We start from the raw sequence: 13450 nt of genomic DNA, 5'->3' as shown, positions 1-13450 counted from the left end.
GGACCTCTTTGCTTAGGCTGCTACCCCCGCGACCCGACCTCGGATAAGCGGATGAAGATGGATGGATGGAAGGAGGATCTCAGTGCCTTTAAACTTTATTGCTAAGAGAACCATCTCACCCTCAATGTCACAAAAACAGAAGAGATGATAGTGGACTTCTAATGATAATAATGGATTGGATTTATATGTAGCGCTTTTCAAGGCACCCAAAGCACTTTACAGTGAGCGAATGAATATTCACTCACTGGTGGAGGCAGCTACAGTTGTAGCCACAGCTGCCCTGGGGCAGACTGACAGAAGCGAGGCTGCCATATCTCGCCATCGGCCCCTCTGGCCAGCACCAGTAAGCGGTAGGGTAAAGTGTCTTGCCCAAGGACACAACGACCAGGACAGAGAGCCCGGGGATCGAACCGGCGACCTTCCAGTTACAGATGCGCTTCTCAACCCCATGAGCCACAGTCACCCATGACCTTCTAGAGGTGTAGTAAAGCACATACCCGATCACCATCAACAGCGCTGCTGTGGAAAGATTGAACAGCTTCCGTTTCCTAGCTGTACATCTGGCGGAGGATCTCACATGGTCAGTTCACACGAACAACATACCCCTTCATAGACGGGAGTGACAAACTGCGCTACCCGTGACACTGCGCTACCCGCGAAACCATGCTGCCCATGAAACCGCGCTACCCGTGAAAACGTGCTCATACATCATACAGCATCAAAGGGAGTAGGGCCACTGTCAGTCATCTTTAAGAATAAAGACTCTATTTGTCATGTCGATAGGAAGCTTCCCAGCTTGGAAGTTATCCAAACTTTGGAGACTTCACTAGATCTACCTGAGACCTCTGGGTTTATGCTACACATGAAAGAGAGAGCTTATACTACAGTGAAAGCCCCAAACTGAGCAGCAATGAGACTTCCAAGAGTGAGGAAAACCCCACCGGCTGATGTGACTGTCCAACACCTATTTGAAAAAGGTGTTACCTTTGCAATGGGAACTAAGACAGGAAGGTAGCAACTGTTTGCCCCTCCTGTCATACGCCAACATGCCTCGAGCGAAGCACGAGTCAAATTTGTATGTTGTATGTAGATTGTGAACACAAGCACTAGAAATTTGTTGTACTCAAAAAGCGTCTGTTCTCCCTTAAACCGCACAGCCAGTCAAACCCCACAGGCAGCACGGTGTGATGGGTGTGACGGACAGTGTGACGGGTGTGACGGGTGTGACGGCAGGGTGTTTCTAATCTATATGACAGATGTGACGTCATGCAACCTTCGCAGACAGCAGCACCTTGTTACGTCAGGCTGAGTGGTATGAAGGGTGCGACCGGTGTGACGGCAGTGCGGTGTGACCGGTGCGAAGTCACCAATCACACCGCAGGCTGGTGTTAAGTCATTCAGCCTTAGCAGACGGCAGTGTGGTGTTATATCAGGGGTGTACCATCTCACCCTCAATGTCACAAAAACAGAAGAGATAATAGTGGACTTCTAGAGGTGTGGTAAAGCATAACCCCGATCACCATCAACAGCGCTGCTGTGGAAAGATTGAACAGCTTCCGTTTCCTAGCTGTACATCTGGCTGAGGATCTCACATGGTCAGTTCACACAAACAACATACCCCTTCATAGACAGCGCAGTTTGACGGGTGTGACAAACCGCGCTACCCATGACAGTGTGGTGAAACCATGAAACCGCGCTACCCGTTAAACCGCGCTACCCGGTAAACCGCGCTACCCGTTAAACCGCGCTACCCATTAAACCGCGCTACCCGTGAAAACGCGCTACCCGTTAAACCGCGCTACCCGTGAAAACGCGCTACCCGTTAAACCGCGCTACCCGTTAAACCGCGCTACCCGTGAAAACGCGCTACCCGTTAAACCGCGCTACCCGTTAAACCGCGCTACCCGTGAAAACGCGCTACCCGTGAAAACGCGCTACCCGTTAAACCGCGCTACCCGTGAAACCGCACTACCCATTAAACCGCGCTACCCGTTAAACCACGCTACCCATGAAACCGCGCTACCCGTGAAACCGCGCTACCCGGTAAACCGCGCTACCCGTAAAGCCGCGCTACCCATTAAACCGCGCTACCTGTTAAACCTCGCTACCTGTGAAAACGCGCTACCCGTGAAAACGCGCTACCCGTGAAACCGCGCTACCCATGAAACTGTGATACCCGTTAAACCGAGCTGACAGTTAAAACGCGCAGGCAGCACGGTGTGACAGGTGTGACGGGCAGCGTGATGGGTGTGACAGCAGCGCGTTTCTAATCTGTGTGACTGATGTGGCGTCAAACAACCTTCGCAGACAGCAGCAAGGTGCAACTGGTGTGACTGGTGTGAGGCAGTGCAGTGTGAACTGGGTGACCGGTGTGAATGCTATGTTGCGGTGTAACACCATTCTGCCTTCGCAGACGGCAGAGTGGTGTTACGTCAAAGGTGTATTCTGAACTTGTATACGTCCCGCAGCACGGTGTGACGGGTGCGAAGTCATGCAGCTTTAGAAGAGGGCAGCGCGGCGTTACGTCAGGGGCGTATACTAAACTCTCTCCTGTCCTCACTCTACACCTACGCCTGCACGGCCACTGGAATCTAAAATTTCATTCTCAAGTTTGCGGATGACACAACAATGGTGGGTGACAGTTTACAAGGAGGATGTCAGTGCCTTTTTACTCCAGTGATAAGACTACCACTCACCCTCAATATTACAAAACCAGAAGAAATGATAGTGGACTTCTGGAGGTGTAGAAGAGCACATACCCCAATCACCATCAATGGCACTGCTGTGTAAAGAGGGAACAGCTTCCGTTTCCTAGCTGTACATCTGGCAGAGGATCTCACATGGTCAGTTCACACAAACAGCATACACCTTCATAGACAGCACAGTGTTACGTCACGCAGCGCAGTGTGACGGGTATGACCGCAGCGAGGTGTGACCTGTGTATCCGATGTCACTGGTATGATGTTACGCAGCCTTTGCAGATGGCAGCGCGTTGTTACGTGAGGGGTGTATACTGAGCTCTCTCCTGTCCTCACTCTACACCTACGACTGCACGGCCACTAGTATCTCTTATTTTATTGTGAAGGAGGATCTCAGTGCCTTTAAACTTTATTGCTAAGAGAACCATCTCACCCTCAATGTCACAAAAACAGAAGAGATGATAGTGGACTTCTAATGATAATAATGGATTGGATTTATATGTAGCGCTTTTCAAGGCACCCAAAGCACTTTACAGTGAGCGAATGAATATTCACTCACTGGTGGAGGCAGCTACAGTTGTAGCCACAGCTGCCCTGGGGCAGACTGACAGAAGCGAGGCTGCCATATCTCGCCATCGGCCCCTCTGGCCAGCACCAGTAGGCGGTAGGGTAAAGTGTCTTGCCCAAGGACACAACGACCAGGACAGAGAGCCCGGGGATCGAACCGGCGACCTTCCAGTTACAGATGCGCTTCTCAACCCCATGAGCCACAGTCACCCATGACCTTCTAGAGGTGTAGTAAAGCACATACCCGATCACCATCAACAGCGCTGCTGTGGAAAGATTGAACAGCTTCCGTTTCCTAGCTGTACATCTGGCGGAGGATCTCACATGGTCAGTTCACACGAACAACATACCCCTTCATAGACAGCGCAGTTTGACAGGTGTGACAAACTGCGCTACCCATGACAAACCATAAAGACAAACTGCTAACAAAGTGGCTAAAGATGCGGTTTAAAGCTGGTTAATTTTGCCACTAATTAAAGAACAAAAACCATCATTCTCCCTTCATAGTCTTAATGTGCCTGATAATATGTAATAAAAATAGTTTAATCCCCAAGTAGCTAAATTAAGTGAAATTAATCAGAACGTGTTCCCCATTCTAAAACAATCTCATAACTAAACCGCTCTTGGTTTAACAAACACAGCATCCTGGTTCTGTAAACACTTCGCTCTTTTCTATTGCAGCACACAACACTGACAGCTGATATGTTAAACCTTGAAAAAAAATGAGAATCTACTGAAATGCACTACTCCCATTCACTGGCAGAAAAACAAAGTCAGCAAAGTATCTGTTTTATTGATGGGGCCCGTCAGAGATTTCAAACATATTTATTAAAATGTTTCTGTTTCTTAGCCTTAAAGCTTCTTTAAGAATACGTGTACTGCAAGAACCTGGTGTATAATTTTCAGCTGACGGAGCTTTTGTGTGTGAAGTACCACAAAGACTTTTCATCAAATCTTTATGCATTAATTATCATAATGATATATATCAATATATTGTTTTAAATGTACTTGTTGTTTTCTGCCTATATAGATTTTATTCTATTATTAGGTTACTTTTGGTTGATTGCTGATGCACAGGTTTATAAACTGATACTACAGGTGCTACTACTAAAAATGACTCCGAATCTCAGTCTGCAAACATGCAAAGGCAAGCACAATTATTTTAGCTTGAAAAAAAACCCCATGACGATCATCTTGGATCAAATTTTGATTGACATCCTATGAGAATAAAGTTATATTGCACCTCAAATCAAACAAAAACAAAAAGCACAATGTGACACATGACTGACGAGAGGAAGGCGATGAAATGCATCTCCACAGACTAGCTGGAGATGTCTATGTGGCTGTGTCAGTGAGAGAGATGGGAGTAGCTGAGAAAGAAAGGAGAAAACGAAATGAAAGATATGTTTGTTTCTCTTCATTTAACACAACCGATAGAGAGGCCTCCAGCAGAAGGCAAGAATTGGCTATTGAGTGCAAATAAAGCTATTGGATTCCAGTTTTTTCTCTTATTCAGAATGAAGAGACAAGAAAAAGAGTAGTAGGTACCCATGATTACCAGTCAGGACTGAAAAAGAAAGTAGAAAGGAGGCTTTAAAATAAGCTAAAATGACAAACATAGCGATGAAAGAGTAGAGTGTACGTACTGGCACTGAATGTAAACAAATGACCAAAAGAGAAGATCCCTCCAGTAATAGCAGGTTATAGGAGTGGTTTGGTAGCAGCATTGAAAAACACCTCAGCAGAAGCTTTGCAGATAGAGCAGGTAGAGCTGTTTTGCAAGTCATTCACTGTTAAGGTGAGCAACTCAGACTCAGTCTGCAAAACTGTAATTGACATGGGATGCGACAGCTTTCTCCCCAGTGAGTGGAAAAAGCAACATTACTGTTGCCTCCTGTGGAACTCTGTGCCCTTGTCCCTGACCTTTTAGACCTTCTTTGCAACCTTGATGACTTTAAACAGAGTGACAGCCTCGAGTAACCTCACCACTCTTAGACTGAAAATGAAAGGAAGTTCAAACCATTGGCTTGCTTTATGTGTAACAGTCTTACTAATATGGTTCAATTTAATACTTTGGAACTGGTGAAACAGACAGGAAATTTCACCGTGGGTTGTCTTTTCGAGGAGATTCTGTATAACTACCATTAGGACTTTAAAAGGAGCTTTCTTAATGTAACCCTCAGCTTATGAGATGTATTAAACAGTTGCCAAAGTTTGATGTGATGCGAAATAATTTTGATAAAATTTAATAGTCATACACTTTAAATGGTGGCTGCACCATTTAATATATTTTTGTCTTTCTAAAAGGGGGAACAAGTCTGCACACTATTTCAATTCAATTCATTTATTTGTCTCCAATTCTTTAGCAAAAAATTGAGCTAATGTTTTAAGAATTAAACTATTAAATTAAAGCATTTAGGTCAGAACACAAAGCCTAAGCTTTTGGCTGACCTTATTTTTTGCAAGTTTATCCATCTCTGCTTAAACCTGTTTAAACCATCTTTAATCTATGTTTAATTTAAGCATCCACCAATGCAATTGGAGCAAATAATTTAAATCTAATACCTCCCCTTGAAGTTGACCCCTTTAAGTTGGAATTTTTGTAATAATTTATATTACCAAAATAGGACTAAATGTGAGGTCAGAATATTCAATAGCACTGAGTATTTCTCGCTTTTAAATGTTTCACATCATCAAACAAAGTTTGATGTTAGACAATGGTGACCCGAGTAAATGCAAAATGCAGTTAAATGAGCAACAGAATAACATCTACAGAACTGCAGGCATTAGCTGCCTTGGTTAAGGTCAGAGTTCATGATTCAACAATAAGAAAGAGATCCAAGGTGAAAGCCACCGTTAACCAAGATGAACAGAAAGACTCACAGAAAATATCCTGTGGACTGATGAGAAAAAGTCTAATCTGTTACAGAAATTAAGCCTTCCAAAAAAATCTAACTAACAGCATTTCATAAAAAGAAAATCATACCAAACATGGTGGTGGTAGTGTGATAGTCTGGGGCTGGATAATGTCTGGTTTATGTCCTGAGGCTCGATGGTGCTTGGGTTCGGCAGCAGGACAAAAAAACAAAATGAAAGTTTTGGGGTACATTAGTCAAAAAACTCATTGTCAGTTAATTCAAATTCCTTGATTGCAGTTCTTGTTGCCAAGGGTAGCAGAGCCAGTCATTAGGGTTAAGGGGCAATTACTTTTCCACACAGCACCAGGTAGGTTTGGATGGCTTTTTTCCCCCTTAATAAATGAAATCATCATTTTAAAACTTTATTTTGGATTTACCCAGGTTATCTTTGTCTAATATTAAATTTTGCTTGATTATCTGAAATATAAAAACTAAGAAGAATGCTTTTTCACAGAGCTGTACATTTTGCCTCTAGACAGTTTTATTTATCTGGTAATCTGACTACTCCACTCCTTTCTGCATCTGTCCCTCTGGTTTACGCAAAGCTTGCTTAATAATACTTTTTTCTATCCCCGTGCTGTCATCTCTTAGGTGATTTTATAAAAATGAAGTTGATGTCCATAAAAACTGATCTATTTGATTAGGAAATGATGAGAACATTGTGCTGCCTAGAGTTGCAGTTTTATGGGCTGGCAAGAACTTTTCATCTCCTCCTTGTGAAGAGTTGCAGACTTAAGATTCAGGATGCAGACTGAACCTTCTGCTCTGCATACAACTGTACACATTTAATCTCATTCATCCTTCAGCTCCTTCAGTATATTGGACAGTAAGGTCTGGACTTTCCTTCCATTCAGGAATTACGGATGCATAGACTGCTTGTTGAATTGCTTTTGCCTGGGACAAATGACCAGAAGGGCTGAATTGCAATTTTGCCCTTTGTGCCACAGTACAAACACTTTTTACTTTGAGACTAGTTCAAACTAACTAACTAAAAATCATTTATATTCATAACATTAGACAATATTTATTTACAGAGAAGATCCAGATGTACTCTTCTTTCAACCAGATGAGGTCTGTAGGACATGCTTTAAATCTCTCAGGCATGAAATATGGCAAATGTTTGTTCAGCTTAGTACTGATGAGATTTTGATTCCTGCAGAAACTCATCAGGGAAAGTCTTGAGCTTCTGTCCACTGCTGTGTACAGGAGCCTTTGACGCCCATGTTTTACTTATCATTCTACTTAACATCTATAACTTAGTTCAGATTCATCATTTCCAAAGAAAAGCTAGAGATGCTCACACATTCTGCTTGTATGCAAACTCCAACCGTCAACCCAGCAATGTGATGGAACATGTCCTTGATCGTGTGACACTTTGTGCGCTATGTCTGACCTGATGCTGTCACATGTCCAAACATATCTTAGTTTTTCTAGCACACTCTGCCTTAAAAATGTGCTTCAGGGGGTAAAGGCTTGAAATAATCTTCAAACATCCTCCACGTCCAGCTGACACAGCAGCTGTCACATGGATTGAGAGGCTACAGTTTGCTGAGAGTAATGTGGAAGACGTGATTTTGTTCTCCAAATGTTCATTTTTTTACTTGAAATTTCAACAGTTGACACATAATGGAAACAAGCACAAGTGCCTAAACACAAGTGCATGTTTGTTGTCTGTAATACAAACCAGTGCGTGCCAAGTGCATGTTTAAACCTGGAAGTAGTTGACATGTTGGATGACGTCCATGTTTAAATTAATTACATGCCACAAGAGACCAGTATTTAATGTTTGTCCATTTAACATTTAACAGCACAGACAATGCTTCAGTTCTGATTTAATCCCAGTGACTAAAGCGTTCACCGGCATTAACTGATAACGTCATAAACTCACTAACACAAGAAAGCCATACCTGTGTTTTTTTTTAAAGGTTTCATCAACAAAATAAGTATAAATCTAGATACTGAGAAGAATATGAACACTTAATTATTCATTAGATTAAATAAAATTCTTACTGATCTCCAAGCACTCTCAGTCTGAGGACGTCTTCTTTCTTTTCTTGTGAGTTTGTAAACCCACCTTGAAAATTCAGTTTGATGAAAATTAAATGGGGAAAAAAGACAAGAGTAACTTTTTATGATGTTTTCTCCTTTTTCTTTTCTTACCTGAGTAAAATCGCATCTTCTTTTATGTATGATAGAAATTATTTATTTATGATTTCCAGCGTATTAAATCATACAGATTAGTCTCTGTTGTTGCTAAAAGAATATTGCTTTTACTGCTCTAGGCCTCTGTGGGTCCCGCCAATTGATTGAATTATTTGATGTTCATCGTGCTGCTGTCTGCATTTATGGTCTTAGGTTATTGTGCATCAGGTGTTTTGGTTTTTGAAAACTAATGTTTGCATTCTGGTTTAAGGTGTGTTTTTACACAAGTCAGCTCTGAGTTGTGCTTTTGGAGGGGAGGTATGGCAGCTTTATAACTGGTCAGGGGGGCACAGACATAGGGAATAATAAAGCAGAGATTAATGCCACTGTTGGGGGAGAAAAGTCTACAAGCTGCTGAAATTGCAGCACCACTGTTTTTTTGTCTGGTTTTTTTTTTTTTGGCATCATGACAGTAGATCAGTAAAGTGTCTTTTCCTCTTTGTCAGGTCCGCAGCGTGAGTTCAGTGGTGACCCGTCGCAGAGAACAGCGGGTGCTGGTGATGATTGTCACAATGGTGGTATGCTACCTGGTCTGCTGGCTGCCCTATGGTGTGGCAGCTCTGCTTGCAACCTTCGGCCCGCATGATCTTTTGACACCAGAGGCGACCATCATGCCGTCACTGCTGGCCAAATTGTCCACTGTCATCAATCCCTTTATCTACATATTCATGAACAAACAGGTGGGTTAGTGCTCTTTATTTGTCTTAATGACTTTTTTGCAAACATCACTCTCTCTCAACATCTCTTCAGTTTTATTCTAAAACATGCTTACAGTAGAAAAGGCAGCATCTCTTTTATAACTGTAGATCCATCATAATTCATTTAAGGTTGTCTACATCTTGTTTGGATTAGTTAGTGTTGGAGATATAAGCATACAGTTTATGGTACCTAATTTATGCAGACATAAACGCGGGTAACTACCCAAATGGATGTTGTGTGGCCCTTCCTTCCTACCTATAATTAAACCAAACCGAAAGCAGTTTTTCTGTGACAAAATGAAAAATTAAACATTTGACCCTTTTACAGAGACTCTTTTCACACCTGGAAGCTATATCTAAACTAAATTGTGATTTCACAGCTCTGATTGATGGCACAAATGGTTTATCTGAGTCTACTCTAAGCTCAAAATGACACCTTTTCAATGTTTGCTTGGTTCAACCAACAGCGCAAATTTCTAGATTTATCAAAATTACTGAAAGGCAGACGAGATCGTTTACATTACATTACATTTAAAAGCTGGAACCATAAAATTTAGGTGTTTTCAAAACCAAGAAAGGGGCAAAAAATTTTCTCACAGCACTGGCTTAATGTCATTTACACAGAGTAAAAGAGATGTATACATTTAACATTTAGAGGGTAATAAATTGAGTAAGAACCTTTTTAAACAGTGAGATTGAGTCTTCTTCTAGTCTGTCACATGGTTTGCAAGTTTAATCTGATATAATACTTGATGATGTAATTAACTCCACTCACAATGTCCCTGAGGAGCTTCCCTTAGGTCATTCCAGAAGCAACGTTGGTGAGTAGTAGGGGAAAACATTATCACTAATGGCCAGCCGGTTCCAGAGACAGCTGCACCCTCAAACTCCAACCAGCTGACTTGCATTCACTTAACAATGCACATATACTACCACAATCTGAGGATTTGCAGACATTTTCAATGCATGAGCACTACGCGGCATGAGAACAAGAACAGAGAGGTGCTTTGTTTGACAGGGACAACTTTAAAAATCAATGATATCTTAGAAAGAAACACACAGTGCAAACATAATAAAAGGCATGTAAAGGACACTACATCCTTCTGACCTTCTCCAAAGATCATACCGTTGTTATTCTGAGGCTATTGGTAAATTTATGGGTTTTCATAAAATATGGATGACAATTGGAGGGTGGATGTTTTTTATTGAGATAGCTTAAAGAATGCTTAAAACAGAGAGTTCAGCTTGTCTTGATGGCTGACTGGGTGTAGTTATTAAGACTGGTTCAACTTCATATTGCAGTTGCTCACTGCTGGTTGTTTAAGGTTTACTGCACTGTTAATGCTTCTTTGCAACTTTTCTAGGAGTGCAGTCAATTGTCATTTTGGTTTTTTTGTTGCACAGTTCTCAAGGACATTCATTTTCTCAGTTTTGCGTTCTACATGCCGACCATCAAGGCAGCGTCATCTTTGTTTGCATCTTCCACTGACATTCAAAGAAACTCATCTTTGAACTGCCATATGCAGGCTTTAGAATTGTGGCTTTATATGAGCAAAACATCACTCGCTCCATCTTCAAGGCAAAATAATCTATTATCTTTTTATCTCTCCTTGATATTTTTTTTTTAGCTAAACAAAAATATTACATAGCAGCTGATTGTTCAGTGGATTTGCTGATTTAACCGAGCGTTGCCAGAAGCCATTTGTATCAGCTCTGACTCCAATTAAATCCATAAACTTCTCAACCAGAGGCAACAATAAAAGTTAAATATTTTCTTGTTAATAATCTGAATATCAGCCACTGTCCCTACCAAAGGCTCATAATGATCTGTTAGAGAACAAAACAGTGCTGTATTTAAATTGGACAAAATGTTCTTACACCTCATTTTTGCTCTTATTTGTGAACAGAGCGGACGCCACTGGGAGGCCTCTCTGTTGTGCTGTTCTTTAGAAAAATCACTTTTTGGGAGTCGCCTGTTTGTTGCCTCTCCAGTGCACCCGTTTTCACTTTCGTTAGTACCAAAGCAGGTGAAATGCAGTGATTTACAGTGATGTATGCTTGCAAACAGTAAGGACTGATGCTCTGTCCATTAATATGCTGCTTGGAAAAAAAAATGAGAACATTCAATTGTCAGAGTATCAAAAGGTTTCTATGCAAAAATCCAGTGACTAAAGAAATATAGGATTTACACTTGTGGAGAAAGCAAGCAGATGTCCTCTCACCCTCTGCTGTCTCTTTCTTTACATATTCAGCTAGAACACACATGAAGACGCAGCGCAGACAAAGACAGAGCTGACATTACTCTAACGGTGTCAAAGTCATAAAACACCCCCACCTCGCCCCGCTGTTCAGTTGTGATACACATCAGTGACATTTAGTTGATGTTACTGCTGTTCCTAAATGACAGCAGATCAAACTTCAAGGTGCTTTTTAGCAATTTCACTGTAGATAAATCTTTAAAGCAGTCATTAGCAGATTAATTTAATGACTGCAAACAAATCAGATCAGCACACAGAGGATGGCTTTACGCAATTATTTTTATTACAGTGAGAAAAAAACGATGGTTTCTATGGTTTCTCCTGTTATGTCAGTAAACCTTAAAACCTTATCACAGTTGTCAAAAGTTCATCTAAACAATGATACTGGGTAAAATCTACTTTCTTTTTTCTTTTTTACCTCTACAAGTCATTAGAAAGATTCCTTTGAGCTTCTGCCCCATGCAGACATGATTGCATCGCATAATTTCTGCAGATTTATCCACTGCATTCATATTCATTCATTCATATTCATACTGGAAATCAAGAGCAAGCAGGTTTTTGCCCTTCTTGTTCTTCAGGGGAGGTTCGTGTCCTTTCTGAGTTCATCTTAGGACACCTGAATTGTAGATTGACAGGTGTACCATTCCAGTCAGACTTCTCTCCTGACAACCTCTCCTGAGGAGGTCATGTCAGGTGGATGCTGGGCATTTGACATCTAAAGCAAGAGTCCACCTGGGACTCATCTTCCTGCCTTACTGAGTAAGGGAAAAACATAAGTGATGCGGTGATCAGTACTCTTGCCTCAGCACTTGGTTCAGATCTGCGAACTTGTCGGGGGGTGGGAGGGGTGTCTTTCTGTGTAGAGTTTCCTGTAGAAGTTTCCCCAAGCGCTCCAGCCTTCTCCTAGAGTACTACGACATGCTTGTTAGGTTTATGGGGATTCTAAATTAGAGCCCGACCAATGTGGGAGTTTTTAGACTGATACTAGACAATATCGAGTATTTTTTTTTATATTTATTTGCTTTCAGACACACAAAACATATTTCCCAAACATTTGTTATGTATAGTTATTTACTCATCCTCACAAAACTGATGACAATGAAGCTTAAAAATAATCTTGTTTATAATTCTCAGAGCAAGTTATGAATTAGTCTTTTACGCCCTGCAACAACCAGCCCATCTGAGCAGAGTGTCCTTTAGTGGACAAACTATGCAGTGTCAAAACTCAAAACATGCGTGAAAGGTGTTTCTGCTCCCTCCGCTTTACTTATTGAAGTTTCATTCATCAGCTGGTATAAATATTGACACATATGACTGATATATCAGTATGGCTCTGGTCTAATTTGGCTGTACGTGTACATGTGGGTGTAAGTGGCTGTCCATCACTCTGCATTAGCCCAGCCACTAGTGACTTGTAAGTATGCACCTGGTCTCTTACCCTAGGACAGTGTTGTGGCCATTTTTGTTGAATTTTTATGAAACATAATTTGTATCCATTTTTGATTTTTCTTTAATACAATAAGAATATCATAGTTTGCTTTGTCAGTCTGTAATTAATTTTACTTTTGGGAAAGTTTTGGAAAAGTGGTTAGTTTGGTAACTTTTGGACCCTCCCATTAATTAAGGGATTAAGAGCACACTAGGGGGTGTGGTGGAAATGGGGTTTTTTTTGTTTGTTTAACAAATGTCAGTTAGGACGAGGGTTTAAAATGATTTGTTGACCACTTTTTGAAATATAATCAAATTAACTTTCGTTTATGTTTAAGTTGTAAGACATTATTGGGTTGATTTTTTTCTTTGTATTTTACCATGAAATAAACGCCATATATTTTCAAAGAAGTCAGAAGTGTGTTCTGAAACAAACCACCTGTTGCCACCCACGGCCTTTTCGTGGACTATTTTTCTGTTTTGGAACTTAAGAGGCAGCGACAGACAGCCTGGATAGGCTCCAGCCTCCCTGTAACTCAAAAAAAAGAAAAAAAGTTTATTTATTCAGTTCTGTTTAAACCAAAATACAGTGGGGTGTGAGAATGACAAAACAAAACAAATGGATGTACAAACAAATGGAGAGAGACTTAACTGAAACATTGGCTGTTCCCACCTTTCAG

At 41.3% G+C, this 13450-nt stretch overlaps 1 protein-coding gene across 1 annotated transcript in view; it reads left to right on the top strand.

Moving 5' to 3' along the window:
- tmtopsb (teleost multiple tissue opsin b) overlaps nt 1-13450 on the top strand; it is a 49800-nt gene that overhangs the window by 24783 nt on the left and 11567 nt on the right. Inside the window, exon 3 of the mRNA XM_004551850.3 lies at nt 8833-9066. Coding sequence (XP_004551907.1) covers nt 8833-9066 — 234 coding nt within the window. The remainder of the gene's footprint in view (nt 1-8832; nt 9067-13450) is intronic.

Source organism: Maylandia zebra, linkage group LG9 (assembly GCF_041146795.1).
Source record: "Maylandia zebra isolate NMK-2024a linkage group LG9, Mzebra_GT3a, whole genome shotgun sequence".
Classification (NCBI taxonomy): Eukaryota; Metazoa; Chordata; class Actinopteri; order Cichliformes; family Cichlidae; genus Maylandia; species Maylandia zebra.
Note: the sequence above shows the minus strand (reverse complement) of the source record. Positions and strands in the feature narration are given on the sequence as shown.